Genomic DNA, 25158 nt, shown 5'->3' with positions numbered 1-25158 from the left:
TCATACAACACGAGCTGGTATACCATCCAATCCCACAAATGTATTGACACTGAGGTTATGCAATAGACTACTCACCTCCACTTCATTAACCACAATTCCCATATAATCTACTGGTTTATTCGTTTCTGCAATGTCACCACCTGGATGATATACTTTTGCAAAGTGCTCACTCAGTATCTCAACTGATTCAGTTACCTCCCTACCATCGGCATTCTTTAAAATCAATCTGCCATATACATTTTTTCTTTTACTTGCAACATATTGAAAAAAATGTTTAGGATTCTCTTCAGCCTGCATGGCCAATGTTCTTTCGCAATCCTTTTTTGCTTTTCTTACCACACTCGTTACCCTTCTGGCCTGCGCTTTATACCGTTCATGTGCCTGCCGGTCACCCTTCTCCTTAAATTCCCTCCATAGTTGTTTCTTTTTTTTTGCAACTCAAGCTTAATGGTGTTATTCATCCATTTAACCCTTACTTGATTTATTATTCGGACTCTAGGTATACACTCAGCCATTGCTTCATGCAAGCACTTCTTAACTACCTCCCATGCACTATCAACTTCTAGTCCTTGCAGTTGTACATGCCACGGCACTGAACCAATCAAACCCCTAAGCTTGTCATACTTTCCAGCCCGATAATTCCACATGTACCCTGTCTTAATTGAAAATTCTACACCTTTAGCCACCTCCCAAGTTAAGACCCTATGATCACTCTCACCGATTGGTGGCAATGTGGTCATATTTATTACAGCCAAATCCTCAGATGTAATTACTAGGTCAAGCACTCTCTGACCCCTAGTATTTTCCATCACATGCTGTCGCAGATAGTTATCCCTTAATAACCGCATAAAATCCAGTTCCTTCCTCCCGTGTGTCCTCTCATCACTCCAATCAATGCGACCGTAGTTGAAATCTCCCATAATAATCACCCTCCTTCCACCCATTTCTTCTATTTGCTTGTGCATACTGTCACCACCATCTTTTCCATCACCTGGTCTATAGCAGCACCCAATTGTATATTTAGTTCTGCTAGCCACAATCTCACACCAAATGGCCTCAAATGTGCTCTTTTCTCTATCCTGCAATTCAACTTCTATTCTCCTTGGCTGGAGCTCATCAACTATCATCAACAATACTCCTCCCCCATTTTATTCTCTCTGTCATTCCTGAACACACTATACCCATCACATTCAATCCCACTAGCTATATCATCTACAGTCAGCCATGTTTCACTAATACCTATAACCTGTGGTCTGGAAGTGCCAACCATGGCCAAAAACTCTTCCTTCTTGTTCCTAATACTCCTAGTATTAGTGTACATAAATTTAAGACCCCCATTAGCCCCAACCCTACCTTGATGCCGTATATTAACTATCCCACTCAGATTTGTTGTCCTTATTTGCTCTGGCATATTATATTCGTTCTTACATTCAACTGCCTCCATAAGGACTGTATCTCTACTCCCCCCCCCGCCTAACAAATCGAGTTTCCCTGAATTTGCACATCCACTACATTCAGCAACACTTTCTCAAGTCTTCTTACACCGTAACCATTCAAATGCAAGCCATCCATCTTATATAGATCCTTTCGCCCATCAAACTCACTCCACACATCCACAAATTCCACACCACTCGTCATACATAACCCATGCATAAAGTCATTCGCAATTATAGCCCTCCTTTTAAACATTTCACTGTCATACCGTGGCAAAAGACTAATCATTCTAACTCTCTCACTCTTTTCTTTTGCTACCTCAAACAATTCATTCAGGTCTTCTATCATTTCCATTTTATCTCCTTTCAAATCATTCGTACCTGCCACAACAATCATTTCTTTCACCCTTTCCTTTTGCTCTCTAATAGACGCAGTTACGTCCTTTATGGTCACTCCAGGTTGGTACGATTTTGTCAAATCCTCTACTAACACACCTCGTACTAACAAGTCTCCATACAGCACTCTATCCTTCATTTTGTTCATGTTCACATTCATACGTCTATTTTTCCTGTCATACCTTTTATTATTGGTTGGTTCATTCAGTCTACTTTTGTTCATGCACTCTAGCTGCTGTTTTGCTCTTTCTATCACACTATTCAACAACACGATCTCACTCAATGCATCTATCTCATCTTTTTTGTTCTCTGAGAAACCATTTATACTTTCGTTCACACTTTCTACATTCACACTCTCACAATTTTCATGTACAACCATGCCGTTTCTTGTCATATCCCTATTTCCTTCATTCTGAAGGTTGACAAAAATATCACACTCGCGATCCGAAATACACTTCAATTCCTCATTCTCCCTACATTTTCTACACACATTCAATCCTTTATTATCATCTAACCACACTCCGACCGCACTCCGCAAAGCGTACATTTCACAGCTAGTACACTGACTCATTTCTCTTATGCTACCGTTCTTTGATAACGATGGCGAACCTTCATTACTGGCCGCCATTTTCCTTCGCACAGGTGCCATAATTATTTGCAACGTGTTTTGTCAAATTATATGTTATAACACACCAAAAATAGACGCACTAAAATACGTAAGGCAAACAAAACAAAACTACACAATATTAAGTAATTTGTATCGATAACTGAAATGATACTTATCTTATCTGGAGCTTGCACGAACACTACACATTACGAATTCATCTAGCGGCGACTTCCCGACACAGATTATGTTATAAAACACTTTTGTACACTAACCACGCTAATAAAGCTCCAATAATATAACAAAATTACACACTTAAGTCCATTAAATTGAATCCAAAACACCAATAAATCAACAAAAAACACCAAGAAACATTAAGAAATTAGATATAACAGAAGAGAGAGAGAAGAAATATGAGTGTGAATTAAAACAGAAATTGAAAAATATATAAGTGAACGAGAATGAAAATATTGAAAACATCTGGAATCATATTAAGAATAGCATAAAAGTAGCAGCATAAAATTCAATTGGAATTCAAAGTAAAACACAGCGTAAAAAATGGTTCAATGAAGAATATGAAAAGGCAGTAAAGAAAACAGATAGAAGCATGTGGCTTACAGCTGATATTCATGCCTCTCTGAGATATAGAGAGAGCAGCAAAGAAGCCAATAAATTAATAAGACAACAGAAATTAAAATTCTTTCGTGAACAGATTGAAAAAATCCAGAAATACTTTACAGTAAATAGTTCCAGAAAATTTTTCCGTGAAACTAAAAATCAAAAAACAGTCCCACATATGGAAATAACAGCACTGGACAAATACTAGCCGTTAGAGATGAAATAGCAAACAGCTGGAGAAAATATTTTAACATACTCCTAAATTGTGATGAACCTTATAGTCATCATGCTTGTTAACCAAAAATTAAACCTTCCCTAGCTGAAGTAGAGGAAAGCATAAAGCTGCTCAAAAACAATAAGGTACTAGGTACTGGTGGAATACCAACCGAACTCATTAAATATGGAGATAATGAATTAACCACTCAAATACATAGAGCTTGTGTAGCTCAGTGGATGTGGCGTTTGCCACATCCACATACACCAGTAGATGGGGCTAAATGGCCTCGCCTACTCCCGTATACGGGAATAAAAAGGCGTTAGCTGATTTTTTAAAAAAGTGGCATTTGCCAACCACGGCGCTTGGCCGCACGAAGGAAGACTTCATTTCGAGTCTAGTCGGCGACTAGAGGAAATTTTTCTAAGCCTTTTTTCGACCAGTTCCCGAGTTAGTCGATCTCTGGCACGGGCAAGCAGGTTTTTCCTCCCGGAAACTCGGGTTTTTCGTCCTGTAAACTCAAGAAAATCGACCGTAGAACCCACATTATTTCAGACATTAAATATATTGTGTTAGGGTTAGGGACCAGGAGATGGCGGCACATTTGAGCCGTCTCTCTTCACTGCGTACCGCTTAATTAGTGATAGCTTTGGGCCATCTGTCTCTGATTGGGTACCAGTGGAGATTGAACTGCCCACTCAGTCTCCAAAAGTTAGATAGGGCTAAATGGCCTCGCCTACTCCTGTATACGGGAATAAAAAGGCGTTAGCTGATTTTTTTTTTTTTTTTTTTATACATATGCTGGTAAATTTAATATGGGAAAAAGAAGATAGTCACAGAATAGAAAGAATCACTAATCATTTCAGTTTATAAAAAGGGAAACAAATATGAATGTGAAAATTACAAGGGAATGTCATTACTGTCAGCAGGCTACAAAATTTTATCTAATATTATGCTAAAAAGAATCTTACATTATGGTGAGAAAAATATCGTATTATCCTCATAAGATAATACGGCTAATCAAAATTTGCACCATTGACAGCCGAAGCATGGTATTAGCTAATGGAATTAGATCTGCACCTTTTGATATAAGACAGGATTGAAACAAGGAGATGCTCTTTCGCCCATCATTTTTAATTTAGCATTAGAAAAATGTATTCAAGAAATTCTAAAAATAACATAAACAGAATAGTAATATTAGGATACGAAGATGATATACGACTTGTTGAAGAAAATGCTAAAGACATTAGAACAACATTTAGAAAACTCAAAATTGCTGCTGAAAAACCAGGATTACAATTAATCCTACTAAATAAAACTGAACATTTAAATGTATCAGAGATTACAATCAAGGGGAAAATTAACATTTTATCATTGATAACCAGAAATTTAAAAGTGCCACCTCCTTCAAATATCTGGCACATTGATTACTCAGGATAATAAAAGTAGTACAGAAATTAAAGCTAGAATACATGCCTCCAATAGATCTTATCATTCACTACATCATTTATTATCTTCCAAAATTCCATCAAGCAGAGTTAAAACAGAACTTATAACAGACTTATTGTTTTGTATAGAGCAGAAACCTGGAACATAACAAACCAAGATGCAAAAGCATTGGAGATCTTTGAAAATAAAATCAACACAACAGGTGAATGGAGAAGAAGACATAACTAAGAACTACATGAACTCTATAGATCCCCACTTCTAACTGATGAGATTTGAGCAAGCAAATTGAGATGGTTTGGACATGGAAAGAATGGGTGAGGAGAGAATGGCTAAACAATCATTCAAGATGAAGCGTGATGGAAAGCAAACCCAGAGTAGACTGCAGATGCATTGGGAGAATAATATCCAAGAAGACTTGGATGAGATGGGAATTCAGAACTGGAATGAAAAAGCTCAAGACAGAAAGGAATGGAAGAAGCTGGTGCATGCAGCTAAGAACCTCGGAGGCTCAACTAGCTAAAGAAGAAGAATACAAAATATTAAATATAAAGTAAAATATTTATCTTCTTTACATCTTTCTTTCCTTTTTTTCTTTATTTCTTGGCTGCTTTATTCCCTCATTTGTTTGGTCCTGTCTCCATTGTGTTACTACATTCATTGTACATACTGTAGATATTAAGTGTTTGAAATTATGGCTTGATGCACTATGGATTCTCAACTCTTGGAATATCTCAATCTAGATGGTACACCCTTGCAAAATGATCACTCAATAACTAAACTATTTTCTCTGCTCTAACCTAACCTCCCTTCACCACACATTAAAGTTATCCTTCTATAGTCATTCTTCCTTTGACTTGCTACACAATGAAAGAACTCTGGAATTTTCTTTAGCTTGTTCAGCTAGATTACTTTTCTTTCCTGGGCATCTTTCTTGCCTGAGCCTAGTTCTGCTCATGAGCTTGCTGATCACCTTTCTCTTCATGTTCCCTAAACAATTTTTTCTTTTTATGCAACTCCCACTAAATGATGCTACTTATCCATATATGTCCTGCTTGATTTCTCTTACTGACTCTGAGGTATACAGTTTGACAATGCTTTCCTCAAATATCCTTGACTATTTTGTAGAAAAATTTTGGTATTGGGAACACATGCTTTTAGACATATAACATAAACAATAGAGCTCTACAGTTTTGTAAGTCACCAGACTTGCATCATCAGGGATACTAACAAAAGTTATGTTCTGTAGCATGGCACATGTCATATTAAAGGTCTGTGGTAATTAGATTTTTAATGAAAGCAGACCAAACTTGGAGTAGGATTTAAGCCTTGATTTTTGTTATATATGTGGAGATCTGCAGCATTTCAGATGCTTCCTTGAACTTTCTTGCAAAATAATTATGATCAATCTATGGCATTTTTTGTTTCTTGCCAAGCTACATGATGGCCTGTGTTTGTTGTATGGGATGCCAAACCTTATTTATGCCATCGACATGCAAATCTCCCCAGACCTATCGATCTGGCTTACACAGCAAATGCCACAAGGGCAATGAATCTCATAAATGCCTGGAATGATTTTGGTGGAATGTAAGAACCGAGAGATTTCATACAAGGAAAAAAAAAAAAAAAAAAAAAAACTTTATGCTGTAATCATGGAACAAAGTTGACTTCAGCTAAATCAGTCTATCAGCTAACGCCTTTTTTATTCCCGTATATGGAGTAGGCAAGGTCATTTAGCCCTATCTAACTTTGTTGGCAAAGCATCACCATCTCGTGGTCCTTAACCCTAACACAATATATTTAATGTCTGAAATAATGTGGGTTCTATGGTTCCTTTTTTTGAGTTTACGGGACAAAAAAACCGCTTGCCCATGCCAGAGATCGACTAACTTGGGAACCGGTCAAAAAAAGGTTCAGAAAAATTTCCTCTAGTTGACAACTAGATTTGAAACAAAGTCTTCCTTCATGCGGTAAAGCGCCGTAGTGTGCAAACGCCACATCCACTGAGCTATACAGGCTTTCAAAGTTGATTTGTCTGTAATATTCTTGATGTAAGGTAGCATAACTGTATTTTTAAAATCTTATGTAGAGGAGTTGTGAAGGCGTATTAAACATTTTATTGATCATCTTGAGTTCATATCCACTGAGGATAAGAGTATGCCTCAGGTAGTGCAGTTCTTCATTCCTGGGTTTTGATATACTGGATATATTGCATGCACTATCTAATAATGTTTTAATCATACTTATTTTTATAATGGGTGATGGTGTGAAATGACCTTTGCTTAATTAATTAGGCTAACATTACAAAGATGTTGGCATAATTAATATTCAAGAATGTGTAAATAGAAGTACCATATTTGCCGGCATATAAGACGCACCGGCCTATAAGATGCACCCACTTTTTTGTACACATTTTTTAGGAAAAAAAAACTTTATCACTGAATATTATAATGAATTTACAGTATTTCAAATATAAGGTAATAAGTAAGTCTACTTTCAACAAAGACCTACTCTAACTAGGAAAGAGTACCCACCTTTTAATCTTCTTCGTCAAAACCCAGAAATTCATCTCCAGAGCTAAATGAAGACACGCTTGAAACCTCTTTAAAATCAGAATCTGAGTCTTCATACAACAAATTATCCTCTGTACCATCCAGTGCATTACTAATGCCACACTTCTTAAATGATTTTTGCTAATGTCTCAGTTTTCACAGCATCCCATGAAGCTTTGACCCACTCACAAACTTGCAAAATGCTAGGCCTCTTCCTTCTTCCTGATGGCGTAACCTCAGAATCTGAGGACTGCATCCAGCAGTCTTCTGGATGCAGTGTTCCACTTCTCCTTCATAAATCCCTTAAATGATTTATTAATACAGACATCTAAAGGTTGAAGCTGACTACTTAGACCTCCTGGAAAACTCAGCTAATTGAGTTTTCAATTCCTTGAGTTTATTTTTAACATCTTCTCTTCTGTGAGAACGAAACTGATCCCATAGTAGCAAGGCAGGCTTCTTCAACAGTCTGCCAGAGCGCCTAGACCAAATGTTATCTATCCATAACTGGAATACTAGAATATATTCCAGTAACTGGAATACATAACACACACTGCAAGGAAGCAAGAAAGAAATCACATAACTCAGAACAGAGAAAATTTCAAGAAATGAAAGTAATAAAAAACTGAGTATCGGCGTATAAGACACACCCTGTTTTTCAGACCTATTTTCAAAGAAAAAAAGTGCATCTTATATGCCAGCAAATATGGTAATTAAGATGACGTTCTTAAGCACAATGAGAGAGGAAGGATCTGCAAAATGTGTTTTAAGCAAAAATAGCAGGAAAAAGACCCAGAGGAAGACCAAGATATAAGCATATGGATACAGTTAAGGGTGCATTAGAAGAGTTGAAATGTACAAACTGATCAAATCAGCCATGTAACAAAATATAAGACTGATCTGGAAGTAACTGATGATCAGAAACCAGTCATGAAGTCATCTGTGTTAGATTGCCATGTGATATCTAAACACCAGGTAATGAGGATCATAAAAAATATATTGAATGGTAATCCTAAATAATTTCAGGACAGAGAAAAGAAATGTTGAAATAAGTGATTGACCAGAACTTGAACCATTTGTAAGGCATTTATGTGGATTAAATTTTAAAAATATGCATAAATGGGAGATAAACAATTAAACCTGTGGAGATAATTAGGACATGCATATTCAAGAAAATATCAGAACATAATTAGTATAGGCCCAATTTAAATATTAAAAAACAAAATTCAGATTTTTTTATATAAATTATCGTACTATCTCCAAAAAAATAAAGGACTTGCAACAGACTAAAATTAAATATAACTCTGGTGCAATTTTAATTTTATTTTTGTTAGTGAGAAAGATCTTGTTGCATTTTGAATATAAAATCAATTAGCTGTTTAGCATTATTTGCTCTCACTAACTTAAAAAAAAAAAGAAGTAGTAGTATCACCAGTATTTCATGTGACTGATTTTATGAATTTCAATGCAAAAGGAAAGGTTTCTATTCAGTAAGGTGATATAACAAACTTTCTTTTCTAATGTCTATTTCCCCCCCCCCCCATATCAGTGAGCTATGAGATAAGGTACATATAAATTTCCTTTCCAGAGAAACAATCAATGAGTAAGACAAAATTTGAAATCATCCCAATTAATATAACTTTTATAACTTCAGTTTGATGATGTAAAACAGATTTTGAAACTTGCTGATCTCTGACCATACATTTGAAAGTACTCACATACATACAACTTACAGGAAGGTGGAAAAAACATAATGGCAACAAGATGCCCACACCCATGCATTTACAACTTATATTCTTTCAATATAATTACTAGCCATCTGAAAAGACAAAAGGAAACCATTGTAAATATGGAATTTTAAGCAGAGAGGAATTTATGGTAAACACCTCCAAGAGCACAATTAGTGTCTTACATGAAGCATCTGCTTAGAGAGAGAGAGAGAGTCTTTCATTTCAACACATTTATGATGATAAGCATGATACACTCATAGAATGGAATTTGAGAAACTGTCTTATGCTTTCTCTGCATATCAGGTGGGCAAGCCACAAATTGAATCATATCCTTTCAGTTGGATCTAAAGCTAATATAGAGACAAAAGGATTTATTAGTTTCAGGATATATAATTAACCAATTAACCAACAATTAACCAATAAGAGAACTTCCATATCTGGGTGGTATTAAATTAACAAAGATACAAGTATCGCACATGCATGAGTGGAGTTTGTGGCAAGAAAAAAGAAAAAGTTATAGAGAGGGAAAGAGATTTGATATAGAAAAATGAATACTCAATAAGTCTGTTAACTCTAGCCAAGAATCCCATGCAAATTTAACTTAAGAGAACAGAAAATGTATAAAGCAAACACACATAAAATGCATAAGCAGTAACAAACAATGTCTGTATATATTTGAATCTTAGCAGTGGGAGGAGCAAATCCAACTGACTATATATAAGTAAATTACCTTATTTTCTGTTCCCTTAAGTTAAATTTGCACAAGATTCATTCATCTAGGCATGGCATAAATCAGGTATGCATTGTAGAAGCACAGATCCAAAGTTCAATGCAACATTCAAAATTCAAAGTTTTGCCATATTACAGAATTTTGAATTTTCTTTAGATGAACCAAAAACAGATTTAAAAACTCATAAAAAAGCATAGTAACAGCAACATGTCATGTACATAATGTTTTATTGTGTTCAGTGACTGTATTGAAGAGAGGAGGGGAGAACTAAACCATTCAACAGTCTATTAGAAAAATGCTCATTAGTGCAACAACTGCCTTTTTTTTTTTTTTTTTTAAATCTTATTGCTTTGCAAAGGTTACTATAATTATAAAACCATAGTCTTGTTTATGCATACATAAATATTTTATTTGACACAAAAACCAACTGATTCCAATAATAAATATTTAAAAAAATTAAATAGTTTTAATTATTGGCATATTTGTAATATAATATTACTTTTGTGAGCATTTATCTATAAAAGTGCATCATTCAGTTAGTTCAAAAACTACTTATTGTTTACAAAATTTCTAACTAAAGAAAAAAATTACACCAAGGTTCTGTAAATGTGAAGAGATTTGTAAAAATTAGTCCACCTGATACAGAAAGATCAAGCAAGTGCCCACATGGTATGCATTACACATTGGTATGCTCAGCGGGAATGAGAGCTAACAAAGATTTGAAATCTTCATAGATATGCCAGTGTTTGCTCTTTCCAACTAAAGTTAGAGAACTGATCTGAGAATAAATTTAGACTCAGTAAATAAACAAAAGAATACTTGCCTGCCTACTCTGTGTGAACAGAAGAACTCTATGCCTTTGTTTGTGCCAAAGTCTTAGTAAAGCTTCGATGACAATCATTTTTCCAGATCTTTTATAATATCCATATTGCATATCTTTACTTAAAGTTGTTAGATCTGTATCCTTGAATATTTTTGGTCCTCCAGTGAAAATATCAGGATGGTTGCAAATCTTTCGTAGATTTATTAGTCCAACAAAAATCTAAAATTTTGTAGTAAGTAATTTTCAGTGATCGTTTAGATACATGTTACTTAATTTAAAAAAAAAAAACATTTTTGAAACATACAAAAAAAAAAGTGAAAAGTTTTTCTTCATAAATTTTATATAGTTAAGTAAATAGAACATTTATTAATCAGACATATTGAAGAGAAAGTGAAAATAGCAAGTATATTATAATATTATATCGATATGATAAAAATGAATTAAGATGAAGGGCTATGATGGAAAATGATTCAATGGATGCGAGTTTTTGGATGTGTTTGTTTAGTGAGTTCGAGGGAAGATTGGATATGTATAAGAGGGACAACCTACACTTGAATGTGTTTGGTATCAGGAGTCTTGAAAAATTACTTGATATAAGAGCTAACACTGAGAGTAAGGGAAACTGAATTCTGATGGGAGGAATTGTGAGAATTTGTGTGTAAGAGCAACAATGTTAGGTATCTGTTAATGACGGAAATGGTTATTATTATGGAAATGATTATGAAGAGAGAGAGAGAATGATTCTGTGTTCATCTTGTTTGGACCTATCAAGCATGTGCAACAACGTCTGCATAAGTAAGGATCTAGATAAGAACAGAGATCTGCGAGTTGTCAGACTGTGTCATGCAGTTTGATAACTTGCAGACAAGTGTATGCAAAAGAGCATGCAAGTAATTTATTATGTCTGTACAAGAATGCTAGGAGTATCAGAAACAAACTGAGTAGAGTTTGTTACCTTGATTAATATACTGTAGGGACCTCATATTGTAGGCATTAGTGAGACCTGGCTATCAGAAGCAGACGTGCTAATATCGAGTGCAAAGAGTACAGTATTTTTAAAAAGGATAAACAGGATAGGAGAGGAGGGGTGTGCTGCTAATGATATCAACTGTCTTGAATCCAGTTATAAATCAGTTATAGTTCAGACCTATGACTAATACAAGTAACAATTTTTCATGAGACAGTGAGTTTCAAGCCATCTGGTGTGAGGTGTAGTCTAACAAGATTAAATACACAGTGGGGTGTTGTTACAGACCTGGTGGATCGGTTGCTAGTGATGAAGAAATGCATCAACAAACAAATACAATGGGCGCGAAAAGAGTAATCATGATGGGGTACTTTAATTATCTGAACATTGATTGGGTAGCTTGTCAACTCATGATTCCATGTGTAGAGGCTTAAGTGCTGTGAGGACATCATGTTGGAGGCATAATGGATTTTTTTTTTTTTACAACACTCAAAAAGGATTAAAATAGAATTTAATACTCCCTATATTTCGTCCTAGTCACTAGGACATCTACGGCGATTACAAAAAAAATAATGTAACATAACACAAATAACAAACAATACTAAGCCCAACCACGTGGGTGGGCTCTTTTGCATACACTTGCAGACAAGTGTATGCAAAAGAGCATGCAAGTAATTTATTATTCTGTACAAGAATGCTAGGAGTATCAGAAACAAACTGAGTAGTTTGTTACCTTGATTAATATTTGACTAAAGTCCAATCTAGGTGGAGTGCCCTCTAAGGGCAGTTGTAGGTGGCCTGGAATGTAAGGTGGGACCTCTGGTGATGAGTGTTTCCCAAATCTTCGGAAGCTTAATGCAACCGTGTTTATTAAGATTTGGTTGGTTTCTGAGAGCTGCTGCTGCTTCTAAGAATAGTCTCTCTTTCTTGAATTTGCTGTGGTGGAGCATGGTGGTTTTCTTCCATGACACCCTGTGGGTGGTGTCCAAAACATAGTCAGCCAAGCCTGAATGATCATAATTGTGTTTACAGATGTAAGACTTGTGTTCCTCCAGACAGATGGATGCTGATCTGCCTGTCAGTCCAAAGTATGCCAGCTTACAGGAACAGGGTACTTTGTAACCAGGCAGAGAGAGAGGAAGGAGCTGATCTTTCTCCAAACTATGACACTACTGTATCCATTCCTTTCAAGAACATTCTCACAGCAGATCAAGTGTTGTCTAGAATCAGAGGAAAGACCAAAATGACTCATTTGTAAGAAGTACATTAGCCCACTGGTGTCTTGTCAAATTTTTATGGATACAACACCACTGAAAATATGCTCTGTGATGAGCTATGGATAAAGGGATGTGGACTACAAGACATTGGTCATATAGGCCTATTGTCACAGACATCTTCCACAGTTTGTAGAGATATCCACGTACCTGTGCTTGAATGGAGCCAACTTGGAAGCTGACCTGGATTGGTGTGTTGATTATATTTTCCTGTTATAATCAAAAATCTGTCTTCATGCTCCATGGTAGAGTGAGACCGACCTCTTAGCAAATGTCTGGAATGCAGTTTGAAACGCTGTCCAGAGCCTGAATACAATGATATGTGAGATTCCAAACTCTCTGGCAATATCAGTAATTCTGCAGCCTTCTTCAAGCTTTCCACTAATTCTTCCTTGCATGAAATTATCTAGATGATGTCTCTGACAAGATATCCAAGTTTGTAACTTTATTCCTTTACGAAAGGGTTTCCTTCAAACATGATTTGCTTAGTGCAGCCTTCTGCCTTTTACCCTTCATTTTTGAAATTATGGATTTTATAATGTTGTTATAATTAACTCTTTTTATTATCCCGACGTTTCGATCTTCATATCAAGATCATCATCTGGAGCATATACAAATATACAAGACAAGCTGAGTTGCATTACAAACCGTAAGCTAGAGAAACAATGATTTCATCACATGTTATTCTACTGGCATGACCTCTAGTGGGGAAAAAAAAAAAAAAAAAAATTATAACTTACATCAAGCTAGATTTTAATTTAAGATAACATGAATAAACATTTTTTTTTATAGATAGTTTTCTTTCAGTAACAATGATGCCCTATTTTTAGTATTACAATTGTTATTTTTGATTTAGGATCCTGGATTTACTACAGTCTTGTTTATAGTTGTTCTTAGAGAGGAAGGTTCTGTGGATCGAATATATGCTTTCCATATGGGATTTTTAGACCTTCATTATTGTTCAGATTGGAGTGGTTGATAATGATCTCACAGGCTTCCTTAAATTTGCGTTCATACCATGTTTTGGTGTGATGTAGACAACTAGTGCTTTTCTATGTAAGATGTTCAGGGCATAATCAGAAAGGCCAGCTTCACCATAATTAATTATATTTAATGTGTCGTTTATGTTCTTTTTGTCTGATAAGAATTGTGCGTCCTGTTTCTCCTATATATGGTATGTTACAGGTGCAATGAATACGGTATACTCCAGGGTAGGCCAGTGGGGGTTTAAAGGTTTTGCATTGCAGGGGGTTTAAAGGTGGCTTTGAAGTTGTATTTTTGTAGTACTCTGTTTGTTGTCTGATGTCCCTTTAATTTAGGGAATGGTTACAGTTTTGATGTCATCTGGTTTGTCTTCGTTTTTTATTGAGGTCTTGTAGAGAATTTTGTTAATAGTGTTTTGGCTGTACCCATTTTTTTTGGAAGTATTGTTGCTGATCACTTTAAATTCGTTTTTCATCTGTGCCTGTTCACTGGAACAGATTTTCAGAGCTGTTTTTTAAAGTATTGATGACACCTAGTTTTTGTGTTGGGTGATAGTAGGAGTTTATGTGTATATATTGACCAGTATGTGTCGGTTTTCGGTAAACCGTGAAGGAAAGATTGCCAGAAGGAAGACGTGTGACAAGTGTATCTAGAAAAGGAAGTGTGTTCTGTTTTTCAATCTCACTTGTGAACTGTATGCATTTGTGTTGTTTGTTTAGGTGGCTAAGGAATGTGTCTAGTGTCTGGCGACCATGGGACCAGATCACGAAAACATTGTCAACGTATCTAAGCCAGACTTTGGGTTTTAAAGGGGAAGAACCTAAAGCAAGTTGCTCAAAATGTTCCACATAAAAGTTACCACTGGGGGGGGGATAATGGCAAGCCCATGGCTGTGCCTTCTTTTTGTAGGTAGAAAGCGTTTTGTCATACAAAATAACCAGAACGTAATACATGCGTAAAGAGTACCGTGATATCTGGAGGGAATTTGTTCTGTAAAAGAAGGATTGTGTCATTGATTGGGACATTCGTAAAGAGGGCAGAGACATCAAAACTGACTAATAAATCATCTTTTTCTAATGTAATGTCTTGGATGATGTTTATGAAGTGTTGTGTGTTTTTGATATAGGAGAGGAAATGACCTACCAACTCCTTGAGTGTTGCCACTAATTTTTTGGCTAAGTGATAAGTTGGGCTATCTATCCTTTCAACTATAGACCTTAGCGGTGTGTTTTCTTTGTGAATTTTCGGTAGTCCGTAAATTCTTGGGGAACAAGCGTAGTGCGGAAATAGTTTTTTTGACCATATAATTTTGAAAATGAATGCTGATCACTGTGTAACACTAAAAGAAAGGATTCTGCCTTTTACCCTTCTGAGTGCTACCATGTCACCTCCTTTGCATCAAGATTCGAAAATTGGAATGTGTACCTGCTTTCCACTAAAAATCATCAGTTATACAAATTGCCACAAGCTGATTTGTTTGAATTTGTTGTTAAAATATTCAGAAATAGTGTTCATCCTAGGTTTTGAACACCAGTATACTTTCGATAATGACTGCATCAAAGTGGACCAATATATGAATGTGTATGAGAATTTTATAAGGCGTGATCATCAAGGTCTGAAAGTAGATTTAAGTACACTAAAAAACAGTTGCATCCAATGGAAAGAAGAAATGAAAAATAAATAAATCAGTGTTTTAAAAAATATATCAATGTTTATCAGCTTTCAGATGCGAATAGCAATTTTAAAATAAAAATAAGTAAAAATAAGGAATAGTACAAAGAATCAACCTTAGAAACTAATTTGAAGAAAATTACAATTTTTTTAAAGAAATTTAACATGACAAAAGAGGCAAGTGGCAAAGCTAAATTCAAGGATAGAAAAATAAGAACTCTGTGATAATCTGAAATATTTTAAATGCCACAAAAAAAAAATAATAAATAAAAATACAGATGAATCACATAAAGAAATTATCATAAAACATTTTATGGAGAAAAATTAAGAAAGATTTTTATATATATATATATATATATAAAAAGGTATCTGAATTTTGGTGCCTAAAATTCAGATACCTTTATATCTAAACAAAATTGTGTTCAGATGGTCGATGAATTACATCACCAGTGAGAATATTGAGCTGCTTACTGAAAGCCTAACATGACTAAGAAATTTCCTCTAGAGCGATTCTTGAATTATCTTATCATTATTCCACACATGGTGATTTAATGCATTAAAATGCAACATAAAAAATAGATATTCTATCTGGAAATCAAAATTAAAATAATCCAATAACATTACAAATAAAATCCACTTCTATACTACAGTGCTTTTGGAATGCATCCCTCAATACCAAATGTAACCTTTTAAAAATCAGTAAAATCAATATTTTTCCACTGACATCAATAAATACACAGGACACTATCACAAAAATGACTACCACTGGTACACCTATTGAGCCACACTTCAGACATGTTTATATATATGTGTGTGTGTGTGTGTGTGTGTGTGTTGTGTGTATACACACACTATCCACCAATAATTGAGCAGACACCCCTGCTATTTGAATTTATGGAATATTCCAGGTTTCTTAATAACATAAAAACTGGTGTACAGATAGCAGGAAGCAGTATTTCATTGTAGCAGTTGAATACAGGTGGTACGGCAACACGATGTGAACTCAGTGACTTCAAGAGAAGTGTCATCAAGGGCTGTCACATTGGAGGCATGTCCATATGTGCCATTGCCACTCAATTGGAGCATCCAAAATAAACAGTTGGTGATGTGATCAACAAATTGAGATGTTCTGGCATCGTTAGTGCAGGGAAACACCCAGGGACACTGCCAAACATGACTGACGGGGGGGGGGGGGATGGCATGCAAAAGCCAGCTATAATCGACACAGATCATCTGTAATGAGTTCCAGAGTACCAGTAATACCATGGTGAGCAGCTGCACACAAGCCAAACATCACAACAACTAACAAGTCGGCTCGTCTGGCCTGGTGCAAAGAGCACCAGATGAACTGGACAGTTCACCAACAGAAAACTGGTACCTCTGGAACGATGAATCAAGGCTCACCTGTATCCAGTCTGATGGCAGGGTGTGGGTGTGGAGGCAGCCTGGTGAATGCTTGTTATCACAGGTGTTGTACCCACAGTAAAGTTTCATGGTGGAGGAGTAATGGTATGGGGTGCATTCAGCTGGTTTGGAGTGGAACCACTGGTTGTTGTCTGTGATTCCATGAAGGCAGTTCAGTACTTTGATATTCTGGATAATCAGGTGCTGCCTACACTGTGGAGTTTTTATGCAACGGACCCATGTTACTATCAAGATGCCCTATGCCACAAGGTAACATCTGCCTATAAAAAAATGAAATACCCAAAAAAAGACTGCATTCATGCACAAAATTCCCAAAGTACCATTTCCCGATTCATACCCCCCCCCTAACACGTTCGCTGCCACACTACTTTGGCATAGTCTGTTCCCGTACGCCAAGCAATTTCACTTCTTCAAGGTCAGTACGGTAATCTCGTTGCCGGTGGTAAGCATCATATGAGCATACTCGTAGTTGGCTTGTGCAGAGCATATACTATCTATGAGAATACACAGTTTTGATGCTAGCTCCACAAGCCAAGCATTTTCACTTCTTCAAGGTCAGTACAGTAATCTCGTTGCCGGCGGTAAGCATCATATAAGCATACTCGTAGCTGGCTTGTGTAGCTGGTTTACCAACTACGAGTATACTCATAGTTGGCAGCAAACATGTTAAACACACACCAAAAAAATGCCTTCCTTAAAATAGAGGGGAAGGAAGGTTTCGAATTAAAGTATCTCTAATCAGAGCAATCTTTAAGAGAGCCAGTAGACGAAATATCTTCAAAATTGGTGGGGTACCTTAACCAGATCATGGAGAGGAGATTTGGACAATAAAAAAAAATTAGTTCAAAAACTGACCGATAGGAGAAATATGGCACTGCGAGCAAAGGAAAGATACTGAATTTTACCACATGAGCCATCAGTAAGTATAAATTAAGGAGCAGGAATGACTATAGTCATCATTCGACCCGCTTAATGGGTTTCATTTTGCCTGAATATGCCTTGATTGTGAAGTATTTCCATAAGAATTGGGAAAAATGCTGCAGCAGAAGCATCTCACAAGTACAGATGCCTAAAGACTTTGCGAAAAGGTCCAATGACACCAAATGCAGCATGATGCATGGTCTGTTGATTTGAACAGACAGTAAATTTGATAGACTAACCAGGAAAAGGGCACAAATCTGAAATTCTGGAAATGACTAAAACTGTTGCAAGTGCAGTTTTTGAGCAATCAAATGAGAATGATGTAGGTTCATGTAGTGCACGTGTTATAGTAAGACAATTAGATTTGCCATACACAAAAGTAAGGAGAGGCATTGCAATGCTACCCATATAAACTGAGCCACAGGCAAGAGTTGCAAACGAGAGATGTCAGTATCTGAGAAACATATGTGTTGATATTTCTGGCATGCATGAAGGTGGACAAGGATTGGCCTTGAAACATCCCATGGAGTGATGAACCCCACATTTTCATGTTTGTTTGTGGAACAGTCAACAACATTCAAAACTGCCACATCTGGGCTACAAAGAATCCCGGTGCATTTCAACAAGTCCTCTTACATTCACTAAAGGTCACAGTATGGATGGGCTTTATGGCCAAGTTTGTTATTGGGCTGTTTTTCTTTGAAGAAATCCATTGAACCAGATCTGAAACCTGCATAGTCACAGATATGTCACTGAGACATGTTAAGCAGTTTTGCCATCACACAACATCAGCAAACAGAGTGCCTAAATATAACAGTGTTAATGCAAGATGGAGCAATCCCCCTCCACACACACACATAGAGGATTGAATAATCAGTCACTCATTTTCTATGAAATGGCTACCATATTCATGAGACCTTAACTCCTGTTACTTTTGGCTTTGGGATTACCTCAAAAGCATGGTGTATCAGGACAAAGCTCTTCACCTCGCAGATTTGAAAGATAAAATCGCATATTATGTGCAAATCCTTTCGATAAATCAGTTGTGTTCCACTGTAGACAATGCTGTATGATAGTATCAGCTATTGATCCTGTACAAAGGTTAATACATTCAAAATCATCTTCATTGATCATCCAGATCTCCTTGACAGCTCCTTGCAGCATATAATCTTGTGATATAGTTTTTGTATCAGATAATTTTTTGAAATGAGTGAAATAAATTGAATAACTTCGTTTGTCTTCAATTCTGAATCATTTCACAATCACATACCAACCACTTCACATTAATGTAATTTTGTCCTCTCACTCACAGCCAAATTTCACCTATTGGACATTTTTGAACTAATATTTTTTATTGTCAAAATATCTTTCCAATGATCTGGTTAGGGTACTTCATTTACTGGTTCTCTACAGCTTGCTCTGAATAGGGATTTTTTTTTTATTTGAAAAACCTTATACAATGAAAATTCTATAGTATTTTTAGGCAGTTCTCATAATGACAAGCAGTCAACATTGGCACTTCCAGTGACATTAATCAAGATATGGTATGCATATCATGTGCTTTGGACAACATGGATATTGGAGACAAAGAACTGTTGTACACTAACTCTTATTTGAAATTACAGATTTCTGCAGAATTTCTGACAAGTGCTCATCGATTAATGAACTGACTAAAAATTTTCTCTCAAACTTTTTCCCTTCATGAAAGAGCTCAATCTCTTTCTCTCAAGGGCATAGAGAGGGTTAGGCATTGGAAAAAATGCCAAGGACACTGGTGATAAGATTAGTTGTATCACTTCTAGTACTGAACACTACTGCTAAGAAGATATCATCATCATTCGGCTGATGAGAAACGATCTCAAGCTATTTCAGCACTAAGTCTGACTGTGAAATGTCATCAATAGATGATAGCCAGGATGAGCGCATAGGAAGGGGTAAAAATAAATTTTCATAAAACAGCACTGTTTTAAGAGGGTAATTCAAGCATTACAGTACCATGGGCTGTTTTTTTTTTTCATCATCATCATCATCATCAAATTCCTGCCATGTACCCTCAAGGGGTGTACAGGATATGACAGTACTACATGAAAAAATTACATCATTACTAACTTCCTATCTACAATTTTCCTCCAAATCAGTCTGTTACTTGTCAAGACTCCAACATTATCAGATCTTATATTTCTATCGTCTAAGACACTTTGTACTGTATCAATCCACCTATATCTTGGTCTTCCTCTGAGTCGTTTTCCTGCCAACGTGGCAGAGAACACTTGTTTTGCTAATCTTTCCTCTCCCATTCTATTTAAGTGACCATACCATCTGAGATTAGCTCTGCTAACGCATTCCTGGATGCTGACAATGTCAAGTTCTTTCCTAATATCCTCATTTTTAATATGATATTGCCATTGATGCCATCTGTTCATGCCTCTAATCTTTCTCAGGACTCTCATATCTGCGGTCTCTAGTCTTTAGTCAAGTGTTTTACTTCTGACCCAGCTCTCAGATCCATAAGTTAAAATTGGTTTGAACACAGTCTTGTATACAGCTAATTTAGTGTTCCGACTAATTTCTTTCTTATTCCATATGAATTTATTCAATTGACTTCCCACGATACCAGCTTTGCTGATTCTGTTGTCTATTTCTATATTTAGTTTACCATCTTCAGTAAAAATTGTGCCTAAGTAGCTGAAATGTTTTACTTGTTCCACAGGTTCTCCATTCACAACACAGTTGACATTTTCAATGATTCTGCCTATTTTCATTGTCTTTGTCTTTTTATTGCTGACCTTCATACTATATCTATTACAACAGCTATTCAATTTAGTCAGAGAATCTTGAAGACTTGTAGCGGATTTATTTAGAAGTATAACATCATCCTCATAAAGCAAAGAGCTGACATTAACATCGCCAATTTTGATATCAGGTTTAATACCACATTCCTTCATAATGTGATCCATATAGATAATGAATAACAGAGGGGATAATGTACATCCTTGTCTCACACCAGATTTAACATTAAACCATCTTCCTGTACTTCCTTCAATTCTAATTGCTGACTCACAACTCAAATAAAGACTAAGTATTGCTTGATATAATGCCCCATTGACACCATATAACTGCAGCGTATTGAATAGCTTCTCTCTTGGCACCTTGTCATATTCCTTTTCCAAATCGACAAAACTTAAATACAGATCTTTGTTATATTCCCATGCTTTCTCGACTATTTGTCGTAAAGTGAAGATCTGATCCTGACAGCCTCTATTTGGCCTGAATCCAGCTTGTTCTTCACCATGCTTTTCTTCCACAATTCTTCTCAACCGTTTCTGAAGTATACTTGCATAGATCTTGCCAGGAACACTCAGTAGGGAAATACCTCTGTAATTCTCACATTCAGTTTTATTTCCCTTTTTATATATGGGTACTATGAGAGCTCTACTCCAATCATCGGGAATTCGTCCCTTTGTCCAGGCTTTCTGAACTATGCAGTGCAGCCCCTGTAAGACTCTTATACCAATACTTCAGCATTTCTGGTCGAATATCATCTACTCCTGCTGCCTTTCCACATTTCAAGCCTTTGATGGCTTTTTCTACTTCAAGTATGGATATGTATTCCTAACTAAATGTCTGGTCGGTGTTTTTTACCACTGTGTTGTCATCACTGCTTGTTTCATTTAGCAGTTTTTCAAAGTAATTACTCCATACTTCAAGAATATCTTTTTCTCCTGTTTTCATTTCACCTTTATGATCTCTAATTCCTTTTACAGCACTCTTTCCTCCATTCCTAAGCTTCTTCAACAACCTCCAGAATATTTTGCCACCTTCTTGATATTTATTTTCTATATTCTTGCCAAAGTACTCCCATGACTTTTGTTTAGCTAGTTTTACACACTGTTTAGCTTTCTTACATTTGTCTCTGTATTCTGTAAGAGTAAAAGCTGACTTATTTGCCAGGAACTTTTGATATGCTTTCTCCTTTTCCTTCACTGCCTCTTTAACTTCCTGTGTCCACCAGGTAGTTCTGATTTTTTTATCCTTGCACACAACCTCACCACATGCCTCTCTGGCAGAATCAATCAATGTTTTCCTCAGAGTTTGCCACTGAATCTCCAAGGTTTGATTCCTGTTCTCAAACTCTTTCATTTTCTTTTCAATAATATTTCTGTATTTTAGTCTACAGTTCACATCTGAGAGCTGCTCAACTTTTATTCGCTTTAAAACTTTCTTACATGTTATTCTTTTCAACATGAAATTCAATTTTATCCTGCTCAAGACTAAATAGTGATCACTTCCAATTTCAAATCCTCTGTACACTCTGGTGTCCTGCACCAGGGAGAAAACATCACTATCAACAATAACATAGTCAATGAGACTTTTCTTATTCCTAGCCTCTTCTCTCCATGTGAATTTGTGCACATTTTTATGTTGGAACATGGTGTTAGTAATAACCAGTCCATGTCCTGAGCAGAAATCCAACAGATATTTGCCATTATTATTAGCTTTGCTCTTTTCTCCAAATTTTCCCAAAATATTTTTGTATGTCTCACAATCATTTCCTACTCTACTATTTAGATCCCCCACAAGGACCAACTTTTCCTTTTTCATTGTGTCAGTTGCTTTTTCTAAAGCCTCAAAAAATTCCTCCACTTCTACCTTAGTAGAACCTTCTGTGGGTTCTACTAATAAATAAGTCTCATTGTCCAGTTCCCCATTCTCATATTTGCCCACATTACTCTACTTGAGACTGACTGCCATTCAAGAAGATTAGCCTCGTATTTTGTGTTGAATACTATCGCTACTCCTTCTTTTCCTTGATTGTCATTGCCTGAATATAACATTTTGTATTTATTGCTCAGAAAGATCTCACCAGTTTTGGTCTTTTTTGTTTCAGTCACCCCTATTATGTCGATCTGGTACTTATCTAATTCCTCAGCTAGCTCCATTTCTTTGCCATTCAGGCTTCTTACGTTGATAGTACCGATCTTTAACTCTGGTGATGTTGAGTTGGGGTTTGTTTTCAGATTTGTTCCAGTAGCTGACTTTTCGCTGTTCGCCCTGGTTCCCTGGCGAAAACAACGGGGGCCTTGTTTAACCGGGCGACGCCCCAGCCAGCATGAAATTTTGTCATGTTGTACCATCATTTTTTATTTTGGTTTAACCAATAAGAATACAATTTGGTCGGCTAAATCCCAAATTGCCAGCCCATCCTCGTTCGTTCAGTATCAAAGTAGATACCCAACAGGGTGCACCACGAGAAGGTGAGGATTGGACATTAGGTCAGAAGCCCTGGTCGGTTCTCCACATTCCTTTAAAGGCTATGTGGAGGTCTCCTCTTGGTTATACAGCTTTGACCCTTAAGCACCCCCAGTTTTTTTTTTCAATGTTTATTAATTTTATATATATTTTAGTAGTATTACATTATTCAGAAACCCTTCTCAAGAGACCAAACATGGAATTTTTTCAAGTCACTTCAGGCATCCGGTGAGTCAGCGGTCTCACACCAGGGAATGAAATTAATCTCTTCTCTGAAGACATTTCCAAACATCCATGCCCGTAGCAGGATTCTAATCCACAGATAATCAGATGGTGAGTGGATATGCCAGCCACTTGACCAATCAGGCCATAATGCAGGGTGCTCAATATAAATATGCAGAATATATTTTTATATTTTTAGTTTTTCTATCTGATAGTCTGTTGTTAATGGAAGGACAAATTAAGAAAAACTTCCATAGCATACTATAACTTTTTTTTATCATATATCAGTGTGTGTGTGGGGGGGGGGGGGGGAACTGGCTTTCGCTGGGTATAGGAAATTGTTGAAATAATTTATTGCACAAAAATATTGTATCTGCTTGGAAAAATAAATTTCTTTTTGTTAGCTTGCCTCGTTCTTTTCTTCTTCAAGAATCACAATTTCCCAGTTAACATTTTAAAAAGTTGCTGTTAGTTCTAAATTAAGTTTCCTTTGTTGTTTATTCATAACCTTAGAAATCAAAATCACTTCACAGAGGGAATTATTTATAAAGTTTTCTCTCATCATCTCATCTGCTTGATAACGGGTTGAGTCCACTAAGAAAAAAGTTCTCCACTTATCATGATCTTTAGCCATCTCAATCATGACTCTATAGCTGGTAGATGGAAATGTTCTTTCAGCAACTTTATCCAAGTACTTCTTGGTCTGCCTCTAGGTCTTTTTCTTCCTATATATCCATTCAGAGCTAAATATGGGAGTCTATGAGGGGGCCATTCTCTGAATATGACCAAACCATCTCAGTTGATGCTTAATGATTATGTCTATTATAATATTGGGGAAGTTTAAATCTGTTCTGACTTGATCATTAGTCTTGTGTTGCATCCAGTGGGTGTTATTAATTTTTCAGAGGCATTTCATTTCAAATGCTTGAAGTTTCTTGATTGGTTGAGTTAATCTCCAGGCTTCTGAAGCATAAGCAGCCGTTGCAATAATAATTGTTTTATATAATTTTAATTTTAGACTCATTGGGATTTTTTTATTTTTCCATATTTTGTTTAGTTTATCCATGTTGGTCCAACCTAGGTTTAGCCTGTGTTTTACTGTTTCCATATTGTTGAGGTTACTAGATATAAGACTGCCAAAATAAACATATTTATTAACTTGTTCCAACAGGTGATTTTCGAGATTTATAGAAATATTTTCTTCCTCTCTATCTATCTTCATTATTTTTGTTTTATGAAGATTTATTTTCATACCATAAGTTTTACAAGAGTCATTTAAAATATTAATAGTTTTTTCTAGCTGTGGTTTAGAATTTGCTAAAATAATGATATCATCCATGTATTTTATGTGATTAATGTTGGTACCAGGGGTGCTTAAGGGTCAAAGCTGTATAACTGAGAGGAGACCTCCACATAGCCTTTAAAGGAATGCGGAGAACCGACCAGGGCTTCTGACCTAATGTCCAATCCTCACCTTCTCATGGTGCACCCTGTTGGGTATCTACTTTGATACTGAACGAACGAGGATGGGCTGGCAATTTGGGATTTAGCCGACCAAATTGTATTCTTATTGGTTAAACCAAAATAAAAAAATGATGGTACAACATGACAAAATTTCATGCCGGCTGGGGCATCGCCCGGTTAAACAAGGCCCCCGTTGTTTTTGCCAGGGAACCATGGCGAACAGCGAAAAGTCAGCTACTGGAACAAATCTGAAAACAAACCCCAACTCAACATCACCAGAGTTCAAGATCGGTACTATCAACGTAAGAAGCCTGAATGGCAAAGAAATGGAGCTAGCTGAGGAATTAGATAAGTACCAGATCGACATAATAGGGGTGACTGAAACAAAAAAGACCAAAACTGGTGAGATCTTTCTGGGCAATAAATACAAAATG

The 25158-nt window shown here is 36.3% G+C and overlaps 1 protein-coding gene across 1 annotated transcript in view; it reads right to left on the bottom strand.

Moving 5' to 3' along the window:
• LOC150102928 (DNA excision repair protein ERCC-6-like) overlaps window positions 1–25158 on the bottom strand; it is a 282232-nt gene that overhangs the window by 87694 nt on the left and 169380 nt on the right. The window contains exon 12 of the mRNA XM_090397999.1: window positions 10547–10765. Coding sequence (XP_090254125.1) covers window positions 10547–10765 — 219 coding nt within the window. The remainder of the gene's footprint in view (window positions 1–10546; window positions 10766–25158) is intronic.

Source organism: Typopeltis vanoorti, chromosome 9 (genome assembly GCF_054136105.1).
Source record: "Typopeltis vanoorti isolate ZY-2024b chromosome 9, IOZ_Tvanoo_1.0, whole genome shotgun sequence".
Lineage (NCBI taxonomy): Eukaryota > Metazoa > Arthropoda > Arachnida > Uropygi > Thelyphonidae > Typopeltis > Typopeltis vanoorti.
The sequence above is the reverse complement of the archived record's forward strand: the minus strand, read 5'-3'. Positions and strand labels throughout refer to the sequence as shown.